A 15,934-nucleotide genomic window follows, 5' to 3' on the forward strand; every position below is an offset into this window, starting at 1 on the left:
TATTTTTTCCATTGCAGGCTAGATTGGAAGAATTTGTAATACTCATGTTTTTACATCTTTGTGACTTTTCCATCTCCTTCATATTTACAGGAAACCACTGAAAACCAGAACACATCACTAACAGACTTGGACCGTCCTTCATCTTCTCTGATGGATGAAAAAGTAAGTGATGATTTCAGTTTTTAAGCACCAGGAAGTTTAAGTTAGACAGAGCTGAACAGTTTATGGTGATGTTGACGCTGCTTTAATAATAATTGAATGTTGTCTGTGTTTAGTTAGACGGATAGCAAGATGGTCCAAAATACTATACTGACAGTCAATAGAAACTTTGAGGTAGAAATGTACGCACAATTCTACTTGTAGGGGGGTTATAATTATTCATTGTGGATTTACTGATGATCTAGTGCCCTGGTAGTTGAGATAATGATGAGTTGTCATTTTGTCATGATTCATTGCACATGGGTTGGTCACTTTGCAAAAGTGAACCAAATACACACCAAGCAATACTCAGTGAGTATCTGCACAATGTGAGAATGGGTTTTGAAGGCCTATATAAAGGCCCAAAAAAGGCCACCATTGTTAGTCCAGTGAACAGCATCATGCCGCGTCTATCACATGAACAACGTCTCCGGGCACTGGGTATGGTGGAGGCCGGTTTGAGCTACAGTGATGTAGCCAGGCGTATGGGCTGTTCCCAACCCACAATCAGAAGCCTGGTCCAAAGCATGCGCCGACGGATTGCTGCCTGCATCGAAGCAAATGGAGGCCATACTCGGTATTGACTGTTGTGACTTTGTGTTTGGCAGGTGCCGTTTTCTTTTGTGAAATTCTTTATTTTAAAATCATTCTTGAAACTTTAGATTTTTGTTTCTGTATGCCAATATCCTAAACAAATGATTCATATGAAGAAAATCCAGTTTCAAAGGCTTCAAAATAAAAATTATGTTGAAAAATATGGTCTCAAAGTTTTTAATGACTGTCAATGTACAATAGTATCTTGCCATGTCATCATCTTTGAGATTGGATCAGGACAGTCCAAATTAATACAACATACTTATGCATCTTTTTATACTGTTGAAGTAAATTCTACATTTAGCAAACCAAAGACAGTAGAGTAGACCAGACCAGAATCAAAACCTCAGTGTCTTTTGGACTTACGCTACTGTTAAAAAGTTTAGGGTCACTTAGAAATGTTATTATTTTTGAAAGGAAATAATTTTTTCCTATGAAGATAACAATAAATTAATCAGAAGTCCAGTGTAGACATTGTTAATGTGGTAAATGACTATTTTAGCTGGAAACGGCTGATTTTTAATGGAATATCTCCATAGGGGTACAGAGGAACATTTCCAGCAACCATCACTCCTGTGTTCTAATGCTACATTGTGTTAGCTAATGGTGTTGAAAGGCTCATTGATGATGGGAAAACCCTTTTGCAGTTATGTTACCACATGAATAAAAGTGAGTTTTCATGGAACACATGAAATTGTCTGGGTGACCGCAAACTTTTGAACGGTAGTGTGCATGTGTTCAACTTGGTTCAATTGTGATTTTTTTAAAATGTTTTCTTACTTTAGGTCTTGTCAACTACTCTTAAGTTAAATTTCTGCGTAACTGAAAAGTTGAATTAATTGATAGGAACATCCCTAATTGTACATTTGTTTTCAGAATTGAAAAATGTAACAGTGGGAAAGTTCTTCAACAGAATTCAAATTAAATCACTTATTTTTTTCTATAACACAAAAAAAATCTGAGTTGATGAAAGTGCTGTAAACGTTATCAAACAAGGAGCAACACTACTTCTTGTAAAGTCAATTTGTAAAACAGAGTGCTGCAGAATACTAAACAAGGTTAAAAAGGATGGAAGCTTGAAAGATCGCCTTGTAAAGTAAACCGAAAATAAAAGGAAGAAGCACAAAGAGGACCATCCTACTGTAAGCCAATGGAAAGACATTGTTGAGAAGACAAATCAGAATTTGTAGAAAAGTGGACCAAATTAACTAAATATAAGACTCAACAGTCACCAAAACAGTTGACTGGGCACAGTCAATAGTATATTTAAGACCCGTACATAATAATAGTAAACTATGAATCAATTTTAATGTTAGCTTGTACTTTGTATGTATCATCTAGCTTATCATGCATGTATCCAACTGTGTGTTATATGTTCCTTGTTCCTTACCCCCCTCTTCTACCATCCCTCCCCTTCTCCACCCCTTTACCCCTCTACCTCTAACTCTCTACCTCCTCAGTCCCTCTGAACCCACCAGCCAGCAGGCAGATGGGTCCCTCACATAAAGAGCTGGATTCTGCTCAGTTGATTTGATTATAATAATTTAAATGTACTTGTGTTGTACTTTTAACAACTTCCCTGTTAAAAGGGTGTTTTTCTTGCCATTGTCGCCTTAGGGCGTGCTCTGGGGATTCAGGCATATGGGTTCTGTAAAGCGTCCTGAGACAATTTGACCTGTAATTGGCGCTATATAAATAAAACTGAACTGAATTGAATGAAATATGCATTATATAACCCGAAGTAATTGTAATCTCAATTGTTGGAACCTCACTTACAAATTCATTGTTTATACGAAAAACAACAAAATTTAAGCTAATAAAAGCAGCCAAAAGCCTTTGAAAACAAGTATGTCTTGAGAATCTTCTTTAAAATATCAATAGAGGAGGATCAGTGGATCAAATGGGGAGAGTTGCTCCACTACAGAGGCTGGATCTGCTCCTACAAAACCAAATCATGGAAAAGTTCATAGCTCTGAGAATCGAAGAGACAGAGAAATTTCAAAAATGTACACAACATTTTATGGTATTGCTTGATTGTTCCAGTTGTATAACATTCCTTGTTCATCATTCCAGGCTGAGGACTCGGCAGAATCGTCAAGTTGTGCAGAAAACTTCACTGATGACGACTACGTCTGCGAGGACGAGTCGAGTAGCGACGAAAGTTATACCAGCGACAAGAACGAGCCGATTCGGGATTTATGGAACAGTCAGGAAGGCTGTCCGCAGGAGCAGGAGGAGAGCACTGATGACTCTGAAGCCGATGAAAAACTCAAAGACCCGTCAACCACCAACAAGAACTACTGCTACATTTGCAAGAAACCTCAGACTAAAATTTCTCGTCATCTTTTAACCCACAGAAAGGACGAGCCTGAAATCGCGAAAATATACGCATTACCCCGAAAAAGCACGGAGCGTATTAAAATGCTAGAAAAGTTAAGAAACAAGGGGAATTATGAACATAACCAAGAAGTGCTGAAGAATCGCACTGGAGAGCTGAAAGTGAGAAGAAAAGCTGCCACAGTCAAAAAAGTGGCAGCTTGTATATACTGTAAACACATGTACGGCTACAAGCAGATCTGGCGACACATGCAGAATTGTCCTTCAAAGAAGTTCTCAAAGCCTCCGATAGGTGGCAGAACTCAAATTTTGTCCTTGGTTGCTGCAACAGGGTTAGCTGATCACCAAAAGATCTCATCAGGTGCGAAGAAGATGTTGAAGAAGCTGAAGAAAGATGAAATCGGCTCTGTTGTCTGGAGCGATCCTTATCTACTCCAGCTGGCTCAGTGTTTGTACTACCTGAGGGAGGAGAAACGAACGTATCTGTATGTGAATCAGAAGCTGAGGCAGATGGCAAGACTCCTACTAATATTGAGGAAAAAGTCGATAGACAGCTTTGAAGTTGCCACCAAGCCCCAAAATTTCAGCAAAGTCGTCGAAGCTGTCGGGGAACTGGCAGGTTTCAAGGAAGGCTCAAAGCCCCAGGACAGGCCCAATCTGGTGAATAGCCTCGGAATCTCACTCAAGAGAATTGCTGACATTAAATATGCCAGAGCTGTGATGGACAACACTGATAAGGAGATGATACAAGAAGCAGAGACATTCATGAATCTGTGTGCTAAAGAATGGCCGTCCGGCTACAAAGCAACTCAGCCACAACTCACCCAGCCATCCACACTAGCGTTCATTCAGGATGTGCAGCTCTTCTACCAGTGTCTGGACAAAACGGCAGCTTCTGGGGTGGAAAGTCTGATGATGTATGCGTGCTCGCAGGTCTATACTGCTCTGCTCAGAGTGACGGCTGCATACGTGGCGATCTTTAACAAAAATCTGGCAGACGTTTCTCGAGTGACCCTCCAGTCATTCAAGGAACGACCTGAGACTGAACCTCAGCAAAATGCTCCTGTCAACCAGTCGCAGTTTGAGCAAATTCTGTCCAAGAACATGGTGAAGATCAACGTTGCCAGCATCACTGGCAAAAAGTTTGCTCTTACTTTGACGTCTGACCTGCTCTCGGCTCTAACGCTACTTGTGAGTAAGAGGGAAGCCTGTGGTGTTCATGAAGACAATCCCTTTTTATTTGGGAGATCTGATGACGGAAGCAAAAACTTCTACCAGGCGAAACGGTGTATTTGCATTTTTACAGATCGGTGTGGTGCCAAGAACAAAGAGAGCCTCCGGTCGATATATTTCTGTAAGCACACTGTGAGAATATTCCAGATCCTTAGCCTCACGAATGATGACCTCGTCGAGCTCGCCAAACTGTTGGACCGGAATATTCAGACCGACAGGGACTATTACCAGATGCCAGAGGCAGCCGCGGACGTTGCCAGAATCTTAGAGCTAATATTTGCAATGGAGAACGGAACTCTTGGACAATTTGAAGGAAAGTCTTTCGAGGAAATTGAGTTTCCAGGTATGTGCCCACGTAAAGGTTGAAGTGAAAGTAATGTTGACCTCAAGTGAAGGTTTTGGAAGCTGACTGGTCGAACCCACTTTCTGTAGCTTTTAAGAAAAATGGGTTCAAAGTTTTGTTTTCAAGAACGATCTAACATTCAAAGAGCCTACGTAATGTTATATTTAGGTTGTGGTTTAGACCACTTTGACCACTAAAATCTAGACCTTAAAATATTATTTAAAACTTAGTTTGATTTTTTTTGGTGGATTAGACCACTGTGCTTCTAAGTCTCCATGACGACTGGTTGGTCAACATTAGGTATATTTTGATCAAGTTTTCTGACCCCATTTTGATCAGGCTCTTTTATTTTTTAGTACACACTACCGTTCAAAAGTTTAGGGTCCCTTAGAAATGTCCTTATTTTTGAAAGAAAAGCTTTTTTTCAATGGAGATAACATTAAATTAATCAGAATGAATCAAAAATACAGTCTAGACATTGTTAATGTGGTAAATGACTGTTCGAGCTGGAATTGGCAGATTTTTAATGGAATATCTCCATAGGGGTACAGAGGAACATTTCCAGCAACCATCACTCCTGTGTGCTAATGCTACATTGTGTTAGCTAATGGTGTTGAAAGGCTCATTGATGATTAGAAAACCATTGTCCAGTTATGTTAGCACATGAATAGAAGTGGGAGTTTTCATGGGAAACATGAAATTGTCGGGATGACCCAAACTTTTAAACGGTAGTGTGTTAATACTGATTAACAATCTGATTAGATTTTTCCTAAATAAAATGCATTTCAAATATATTTGAGTTATTATAATCATTCCACTTTATATTCTTGACAGCTGAGTATCACAACAATGCATTAATAAATTTAAAAAGGAAAAAAAAAAGTATTTCTGAATCCAAGCTGTTCTAAACTTTGTTATTAAGCTTCTGTAGAAGACTGCGTAAAATATAGTGAAATAAAATACTATACAGCAGAAAAATATGATACTTTACTGAAATAAAATAAGGAAGCTTTTTTTGTTACAAAAAGACTAGAATGGAGAAGTAGAAACTACTGCCCATAATGACAATGTGACAATATCACAAAAGGTAAATATAACAAGAAAAGCACTATTCCATCCAGGCTGCTCAGTCGTATCATTTAAGACGGATGAAATCTTTAAAAAAGTTTGTGGTCCTCAGCGGTATATTTGTAGTGGGATTGCAGTCATGTGATCGTCAGCTGGCAGCTGATATAGTGTACACTTGTTGTCATGGTTACAGTGATGCTGTACTGCTATCCTGCAATGGTACAAAAATCTTTAACAAATTCGTGGATTCAAACTATAAGCTGCACCACTGCCAATATCTAATCAGTTGGTCATCAGAAATGATATGACTGAGCAGCCTTGGTGGAGTACTGCACTCTCTGAATGCTTTTCTAGTGTGTCTTGTTGTATTAATACCTACAACTGGAAACACCTTCTAATCTGTATTTTACTGTTTTACTGTTATGCACTAAAACACCAAATCGGCTTCCTTGTGTGTGAAAACCTGCTTGGCAATAAAACCTTTCTGAATCTGAAGCTCATGATGAAATTAAAGTACTTCATAATGAGTTCTTTATTTAGAGCTGAGCAATAATTAAGTGATAGGTTTTGCTTAAATTAACTTTTAAATTGCATTTTAAAAAAACTTTAATTGTGAACCTTTTTTATTTAAAATAAGTTCATGGTTTTGTGATTGTCAGGGATCATTGTGTTAACGTGTTCATTTAGACTGAAAATATAACTGCAATATTCAGTTTTTATCTTTTTTACTCTCCTATAAAGATCAGTTGCAGCCATTTGTGGATCCAGACAGTCCTGGAAACGACGACGCCGAAGAGAAAATCGAGGAATCAGAAACTTCTACGGGTGTGTGATTTTTAAAAACTCTCCTGCTGACGTCTTGATCTGTCTGTTGTAGTTTTTAGTGAAGAAGACAAATGTGGACACTCGATTTACTAACCTGTCCTTTGCTCCTCCAGGTCGGTCCTCTTCAAAAGGCTTCTTTTCTCAGCAAAGGAGAAAAAGTGGAGCTCCGTCCTCGAACAAAAGTGGCCGAGGCAGGAAAAAGAAGCAGGAGCCTGAAAAAGAGCAGAACAAGGAGAAAACTGATGAGACAGATGATCGTCCGGCCGACATGATGGAGAAACCTGCCGTTGAGACACCGGAGGAGACGACTCGCAGCAAAGCAGAAGAAACAAACATTTACTTCAGCGACGACGATGAGGACATGAACGTGGACTTCGACATGGACATAGACATCGATGACGACGAGGTCAGAAATGAGGAAAATGATGACGGCTCATATGGTTCATCAACAAAACCTGTGATAATGGATGGAAAAGATTCAACAGCGGAGGACAAGGAAGAGTCTCGTCTGAACGAAAGCGGCAGCGATGGAGAGTTTGAGGAGATGATGGACGACGTGGAGGACGAATATTCAGACAGAGAAGATGAACAACAAAATTACTTAATGGACGTGGAGCACAGCGGTTCAACTTCAAATACAGGTAAAATACATTTAGTGGAGCTAAAGAAAGGGCCACCGTCAGCCCGGTTCATACTCTGTGGACCACGAATTAGTTGTCAAATGTTAAATAAATTAACAGTTTTTGATGCTTTATTAACTCTCTGAACCCCAGACAGTTGGTGGTTGTTTTTCTATTTAACACTGACACATTTTTGGCGTGGGCACATCCGTCCGTCCGTATGTCCGTCCGTCCGTCTGTACGTCCGTACGTACGTCCGCATTTCGTTTCCGGAGCATATCTCTGAAACTACTTGAGGGATTTCATTCATATTGCACCCAGGCCATCTCTATATAGTATAGATGTGCCTTTTGGGGTGTATGACCTTGACCTGATTTTCAAGGTCATAGTGAGGCACTTCAAATATTTTTTGGTTTCCGGATCATAGCTCAGAAACTAGTTGAGGGATTTCATTCATATTGCGCACACTAAGCCTGTTGGTAATGTAGATGTGCCTTTTGGGGTGTATGACCTTGACCTGACTGTTTTTTTAATTGTAGTGAAGATGTATCATTTTGTAGGTGTATCATCCAGTATATATTATTATTTCTTGCACTTAGAGGTACTATATATAAGGCGGGGGATGTTTTAAGCGGAGCGTATTTATTAATTACAAATTTGGAATAAAACGTCCTACACCTCTGTGGAAAAAGAACAACCATGAAGAAGGACAAAGAAAATGTCTGGCACATTTATAATAATGATAATAATAATGACTTTGTTTATACGGCACCCTTAAGAACAGCGTTTACAAAGTTCTGTTGTGTTAAGCTACGTTGGGTGTCAAGAAAGACGCTTGCAAATAAAATGTATTATGATTATTAAAGTGCTTTGACATTCAAACACAGAGACAGTCAAACAAGATATAGGAAACAAGTCAGAGCAATCAACTCAAATGAATACTAAAAATGATAAGAAGTTAAGTGAATAATTACCTAGATTTAGCCTAGTCATGCTACACCCATGTTTCTGACGGCACAAGGGTCTAGGGAAGCTCGACAGGGAGGGAGGCGGGCTAAAAGGTTGTCTATCAAATCCCTCTGCAGCAATTGGGTAGGTATACAACCAATCAACGCAACGAATAGGCTGACGTAGTTCCTAGAGCGCCGGCGGATTGTGGCTAAGTCCCATTAGCTTCCCAACCAGCGGAGCCACGGAGCCAACTGGTGTATTAAGGATTTGCCATATCCCGTCGGCATAAGTCCAAATACGTCTTTCTTCTCAATGAAACACTTCAGTGCCGTCCTTTGTTTATCTTTCAAGTTGAATTTTAGCTTCAAATCTTTAAGGGCTGTGGCCAAAGCCGAGTCGAAAGAGAACTGTTTATTGTGCGCCGGTTGTTTCTGTCAGAATCGTCACGCCTCTGTCGTCACTTCGTTACGCCCGCCTTCTGACTCTACACTTCATGGTGATTGGTCCGGCCAGTTTTAGGAGAATCCAGCCTCGAGCCTTATGGAGGGTAACTAGACCCACCCTGGCAGAGAATTAAATTTGTTGCCGTGGGTTGTCTAGCGCGGCTAGGCTAACCTAGATTAGTACTCAAATCAAATATGGGAACGAGGCAGTGTGAAAATTAAAGAATAAGATTGAAGGTTAAAATTAAAAGTAAAGAAATGACAGATTTAAAGAATTAAAGAGACGACATCACACTAAAGAACCAGGCAGCCGAAAGTGCAAAAAACAAGAGAGAGCATTTAAAATAACAGGATATAACACAGACTAAAGCACTAAAACTAAATAAAGATGAAAGTAAACTTCACATAAAAGCAAGTCTATAAAAGTGGGTTTTCAGAAGTAATTTATAAGACTGAATCTGCAGGTCATTCCAAAGTTGAGGTCCTGATGGAGAAACTTCAGTTACTCTGAGATTTAAGCCTCGACTTTGGAAGAAGGATCCACCTGAAGATCTACGGCTGCCAGCAGGCTCATGCAGGGTCAACAGATCACTAATGTAGCTTGAAACAAGACCCTAGCGAGCTTTAAAAGTGATCAGTAAAACTTTAAAATCAATTCTAAAACAAACAGGGAGCCGGTGGAGGGAAGCCAGGATAGGTGTGATGTCGTCTGTTAAAACATGCAAGAAGCCGAGCTGCTGGATGGAGGCGACAGACAAGGAGCTTTACAGGCATGCCAGAAAGGAGGGAGTTATGATAATCAAGACAGGAGAAGATGAGTGTATGGACGTGCTATAATGCCATTTATCCCAATAAAAGAATAGACAGAAGTTGAATTTCTTTGATTGTTTATCTCATAAAAAGTGAAAAGCAACAGGATTTAGCATGTACAACATTTTTCTGAGTGTCCACAGATGTTAACAATACTGAAAGAATGGTACATACAATACATAGTTTACTACTTTAATTTTAATTTGTTTCCATGCTAGTCTCCTCTCTGTCTAGTCACTGAATTTTTGTCACATGACTGTTGGTTGCAGGAGAGTCACTAATTGCTTCGTGGTTGTGCAGAAAAACAAAGACTTTTTTTTGGTCTGAGACTTTAACGCGTTACTTTCAATTAATTGATTACCTAAAAAAAGAATGCCTTCAAACAAATACAGCATTTAATTGTGTCTTTGTCAGTTCCCTATTTTCTGTCACACCAGTTACACTGATGAACACTCCAGCCCAGTAGGTGGCGCTAATCATTACCTAAAGTCTGTTTTCCAGCCATGATGAAGAAGGGCAGGAATGAGTCAGTTAAGAAAGTTTGGTGAAAAGTGAAGCAAGACAAGTTTTCTTTTAAAAATCTACCCGTTGTCAGGTTACTTAAAAGCTTTGTTGTTTGCAAATTGTGAAACAAAGAATTTTCTGATCACGGCAGCACTGAAAGCCGACGGTGTCACGTCAACGTAAAACATGCTAATGTTAGCACCTGAGCTAATGTTAGTGACAAAGGTCCTGCTAACGGCTAACAGCTAACGGTGTAGCCATCCCATAATAGACCACTTTAGAAGACACTGAAATGGCTTGAGTTTTCAAAAAGTCTTCAAATGTTGAATATAATTGCACTTTGAATTTGCAGTAATCTGTGAATGTAGTAAATGATTAAATGAGGATAAACGGAAATGAAACAGACATGTTCAAGTTGCTACTCCGCCAAAGCTTCAACAGAGTAATAACTTAAACCATAATAATGTCTGTATTTTAATACCTTAACCATAAACTTTTAGTTTTTGAAAATTATATTTTTGTTTATAAAAAACAATGTGTATTACTAAAATAAGAATAATCAAAATTACACCATTTAATTTATCAGACCCAGAAACTATGAAAACTGAATGAATGTGTGAATTTTCAACTTTTTGAAGGTTCTTGAACTACTTATGCTGATGTTATGTGCCATACAGTGGAAAAACATAACTAAATCCAGGCTTTAAGTCATCAAAATCACTTTTTTTATATGTCCAATTTTTAAATTATATTAATAATAATTAAAATTTAAATTTATAAACAAATATATGTCTATTCATTGATTCAACTGTCAACCAAAAGTTATTTGAATTGAAAAACGTGTCTTACTGTGTCAAATATTGCTATTGGACAAAAATGCAATAAATTAAAAAGTCTAATTAGTTATTTTTTGATCACATCCCACCGCTTTTTTTTTGTCTTCACTGAATCTGATTTGAGCAAACTGTTAATTTTTGGCAAATTTTAAATGAGACAAGCAGAAAAACGTGACAATGTTAGATTTGGTTTTCAGACAGAACTACACATTATAGATAAGTAGTTCAAAGATCGAATATGACAATTCTCTCTGTTTTTACAGTTTCTTGCTCTGGTAAATGGTATAATTTTGGGATTTCTTCAAAAACAACATGCCCTTTAAACCCAGTAGCACAGTTTTCTGAGTTGGAATAATTTTTAGAGAAAAAAAAGTAAAAAAATTATCTGATTCGATCTTCTGAATGTAAATATTTTCTGGTTTCTTTCCTCCTCTCTGACAGCAAACTGAATATCTTTGGGTGGACAAAATAAGATATTTGTCATCTTGGGTTTTGGGAAACACCGATTGACATGTTTCACCATTTTCTTACATTTTTTAGACCAAACAATTAATTGGTTTATTGAAAAATTAACTGACAGATTGACAGTGAAAATAATTCTTAGTTACAGCTCTACAGTTTGGGCCAGTCCATCCTAATATAATGTCAACATTTGAACTGCATCTACAAAACTGAACTGTGATATGAATTTGTTTTAAATGCATGTGTGTTTCCATTATTTATAGAAAAGAAGAACAACTTGTCAACAGCACCGACTGGGATGAAAAGCTTCACGATATTGATCCCCAAACTAGACATTGTGAGTATCTTTGTTTTGTTCGCTGCTAGAAAAGAAGATAAAGTTGGAACCATACTTGTTAAATGTAGTCCTCAAAGTGCATCATTAAGCATCCGTTTGTTTTGCGTTCTTTAAATCTAGAACAAGGTACGGACTACAGTCCAGGTTTCCCAGTTCTTATCTTTGACTAACAAGAGTCTGGTGAAAGATCAGAATATCCATAATGTCAAGAAACAGCCTGAAGGACCTTCAACACCCACTGAGGTCACACACAAGCCCAGCAGTGAAAAGGTGAGGATGCTCAGAAGTGTCATAAAATGTGCATGTAGACGATCTAATACCTCAGATGGACTCGGTTTCCCACAATCCTTCTATATATGTCAACTCCATCAGATTTCAGATGGCCACCAGTGCGTAAAACACATATAAAATCTGTAGCATCCTATAAATGGCTTGAAAATGTATTTAATCTTACAATTTTTGTTGATGTGGTTTGGCCACTCTGTCAGAATCATCACACAACTTGCAATGCCTGAGCAAAACAATGGTTTGCTCATATAGGTTTAAAAAATGTAGCTCCATAACTTTATTAGAGGTTATGCTCTCCACAGGAAACCTTTAATGTAGTTCTATTTTGATTTGTAAGACTGTTGTTTATTTGCATTTGATTATACTAGTGTATCTCGAATAATTTCAATTCTGTGGAAAAATTTTAATATTTTCCATCAGTTATTTAAGAAAGAGCAACTTTGATATACTCTACACTTATTGCACATAAAGTGTAATATATCAACCTTTATTTCCCTTTAAATCTGATTATTGTGGGCTGTTTGCCTCCATGCCACATCGCACTGATGCATTATTTTCTGTTAAAGGAGCTCCAACCAAGTACTGAGTTGATAAATTTTTGACTGAGTGGTATTCTAATATTTTGGAATGCTTGATTTCAAATTTGTTCATGAGCAATAATCATCAAAATTTAAATGAAAGAAGACTTCAACTGTTTCACTTTACATGTCATGAATACAAATAGTTTGGCTTTATGAAATAAATGCAAAAAAATTTGACTTTTTTATTCTGTTTTAGTTTTTTTTTTAGATGCACTAGTGTAGGTCGTCCAACAAAAACACACTTAAACAAATGTTTATCTGTTCTTTGTCAGGAAGTGCACATGAACTGCTCGCACTGCAAGAAGAGCATGATGAAGGGACAAACCGCCTACCAGAAGAAAGGCTTCCAGGACGTCTTCTGCTCCAAAAACTGCCTGTTTGAAATGTTTCTGCACAACAAAGCCGCTGCCAGGACGTGTCACTGCTGTCAGAGGTGAGTCTGAAAATCAAAACAGATTCTCACAGGGCTACATAAGTGCTGCTCAGTGTAGATTAAAGTAACTGGGGGCTGAAAACATGCTGTTAAATGCATCAGTAAACTGTCTGTGGTGGGATTTAGATGCTGAAACCTGAAGGTACTGTCTCTGCTGCTCTAACACTATGTGGATAATTTTAACCTTTTTTATATTAACTGTGTGTTGATCTTGTCCATGTTTCTCATCCTTCCTCCTCCTCGTTGCAAGGGCGATATCTCAGCCTCTGGACGTCATCATGGCTGCTGTGGACAATAAAGGAACTATGAAGGATTTCTGCAGTCCGGACTGTTTGTGGGATTTCAGATGTCGTCCTGTTTCTCCCCAAACTCCACCGTCATTCTGCAGCATGTGCAACAATCCCTGCACTGTAAGCAAAAATACATATTTCTGTCCAATCAAAAAAAAAAAAAAACTGTTAATCATAGCCCATAAGCTTCTCCATTTCTGTGTCGTCATCTTCCACAGATCACATGCGAGCTGACCCTGAACGAAACTGTGCAAAGGTTTTGCAGCGACACCTGTTTGGAGGGTTTCCAGAAGTACAACCGATTGATCTGTGAGAACTGCAGCAGGACCTGCGACGACAAACCTCTTTTACTGAAGCTGGAGCCTGAAATCAAAGCCCTCTGCACAAAGACATGCCTGGATGAGCTCACAAAGGTGCAGAAAAACAAAAATACAAGATTTCACTTCAACAAATGTACACAGTACCGGTCTAAAATCACCAGAAACTTTGAACAAATTCTGGTCGATACCAGAAAATACAGGAGAAATATAATATTTCTCATAGGGCTGCAACTAACGATTATTTTAATAATCGATTAATCTGTCGATTAATCTCATAACTGTGTCTAATAATAATTTGTTTAAATCCCCAAAAACCAAACCGCTACTCTGTCTTTGGGGACGTTTATATAAATCCAGCTGTTGTCTGATGCTGCAGATTTTTAATTTACTGAGAGGAAAAACTCCTGCAAACATCTGGAAGCAAAAACTAAAGTTTAGATCCTATTAACACCTGTAGGGAATAAATATCAGACATGAGGCTGTGCAGTTTATGTATGTTTATGATTGTTGGCTTTGGTCTTTTCATGTTATTTGCTGACAGTATAAGAAAGACAGGATAATACAGGCAGGGTTGTAGCGAACAATTATTTCCTATCCTGAATTGAGTTTTAATTTGAGTCTGTATTGTCTTTTCTATCACATATTGATTGTTTTGTGTCAAGTTTTGGTTGTTTTCTGTCACATTATGATCAGTTTGTGTTGCATTTTGTAGTTGTTTTGCATCTTTTTGTGTTCATTTTGCATCAGTTTTGGTAATTTTGAATCAATTTTGTTCATTTTACATCAAACTTTGGCTGTTTTGCGTTAAATTTTGATTGCTTTCTGTCACATTTTGATTGTTTTACATCTTTTGTGTTCATTTTGCATCACTTAACTGCTGTTCAATCTGTGATACATCACATAATACTGATGCTCAAAACTAATTGTAGAGGAAATGAACAAACACCAGATTGGATCGTATCACACGGGCCAACCTTCACTCCCCATGTGCATCAGTGATCCTTGGTGTCCCATGACCCTGTCTCCAGTTTTCCACTGTTTCTTCCTTGGACCACTTTTGATAGATTCTGACCACTGCAGACCAAAAACACCCCACAAGACCTGCAATTCTGGAGATGTTCTAACTCAGTCGTCCTGTCTGACTCCCTCAAATCTTTACGCTTGCCCATTTTTCTTGCTTCTAACATCAACTTTGAGGACAAACTGTTTACTTGCTGCCTGATATACCCAACCCACTAACAGGAGCCATGATGAAGAGATGGTCTGTGTAATTCACTTCACCTGTCAGTGGTCAGAATGTTGTGCCTGATCGGTGTATGTGAACAAGACAGAGTCGTTGCACAAAGCACAGTTCTTTAATTTCCAATTCTTTTTATTGAAAGAATTTAGATTTCAACATATGAAAAATTAGACAGATATACACAAACTATATACGTCCAGAGAGTACATGTAAAAAGCAACAATAACATTTACAGCTGCTCGTTATTGCCTTGGCATACAGGATTTCAAAGTAAATAAATTGGTAAATAAAACTCAAAAACATGTCCTTCAGTTAAATGGTTTTAAGACCATAGTCATGCAGTTACTCCATCAAAATCAGGTTTTAAAGGTCTTACATATCTCACCCATCCCTCCCAGTGTTGCACAAAGGAATCCATCTTCTAAAGGTTATTCTTTCTGTCCTATAAGTTCCCATGATTATGTCTGTCCAGTTATTTGTCGTTGGTTCTTCTTGTGTCAGCCATCATTTTGTTATTGCTTTTTTCCCTGCAGCTAGTAATATACCGAGTACGTATCTATTCATGTTTTTGACCTCTGGAGAAATGTGTCCCAAATATACGGTTTTATAATCAAAAGGTAAGTAAGTATTAAGAATTGTTTCTATGACTTTATGTATTTCATGCTAATAACGGTTAATTTTTGGGCATTCCCAGAATATGTGGAAATGATGTGCAGCACAGTTTTGTTCTTGTTCTAAAACAACATTGAACAATTTAAGTAAGAGACTCGTCCCAAAGCATCTTAAACTATTCAGAAACAAAGCTGACACTTTCCTTTATGTGTTGTTCTGCAGAATATAGACACCTCCCACCCCTGTGCCATGTGCCGCTCTCCTCAAACGGTGTCCGACATGATCACTTACAAACGCAGTGAAAACGTGGTGGAGCTCTTCTGCTGTCGGCCTTGTGTGTCGTCTTACAAGCTGCGACCACCAACTCTGCTCGATCATCAAGGTACAAGAGTTTGTCAAACAGCATTTTTGTCTCGATCTCCATCGTTTAGTCCTTAGTTTGTGTTTGGACCCTGATGGCCCTTTGAACCTCAAAGTAGTTTCAAGGCGTTTTTCCCTCCAGTTGGTTAATTTGTTGGTTAATTTGTCACTGCAATCTGAAGTCATGCACCTCTATGGAAACAAAAGAGCCATGACTAGAAGTGGAAAGAACTCAGAAATGTCTTAAGT

The 15,934-nt window shown here is 38.3% G+C and overlaps 1 protein-coding gene across 1 annotated transcript in view; it reads left to right on the forward strand.

The window, feature by feature from the left end:
• Nucleotides 1-15,934, forward strand: part of LOC110963615 (uncharacterized) — a 68,614-nt gene that overhangs the window by 437 nt on the left and 52,243 nt on the right. Inside the window, exons 2-11 of the mRNA XM_051955605.1 lie at nt 91-162; nt 2,866-4,705; nt 6,515-6,598; nt 6,712-7,239; nt 11,488-11,561; nt 11,682-11,831; nt 12,703-12,863; nt 13,114-13,273; nt 13,372-13,566; nt 15,548-15,707. Coding sequence (XP_051811565.1) covers nt 151-162; nt 2,866-4,705; nt 6,515-6,598; nt 6,712-7,239; nt 11,488-11,561; nt 11,682-11,831; nt 12,703-12,863; nt 13,114-13,273; nt 13,372-13,566; nt 15,548-15,707 — 3,364 coding nt within the window. The 5' untranslated portion in view covers nt 91-150. The remainder of the gene's footprint in view (nt 1-90; nt 163-2,865; nt 4,706-6,514; nt 6,599-6,711; nt 7,240-11,487; nt 11,562-11,681; nt 11,832-12,702; nt 12,864-13,113; nt 13,274-13,371; nt 13,567-15,547; nt 15,708-15,934) is intronic.

The sequence above is a fragment of the Acanthochromis polyacanthus genome, chromosome 11 (assembly GCF_021347895.1).
Source record: "Acanthochromis polyacanthus isolate Apoly-LR-REF ecotype Palm Island chromosome 11, KAUST_Apoly_ChrSc, whole genome shotgun sequence".
NCBI classification, from domain to species: Eukaryota; Metazoa; Chordata; class Actinopteri; family Pomacentridae; genus Acanthochromis; species Acanthochromis polyacanthus.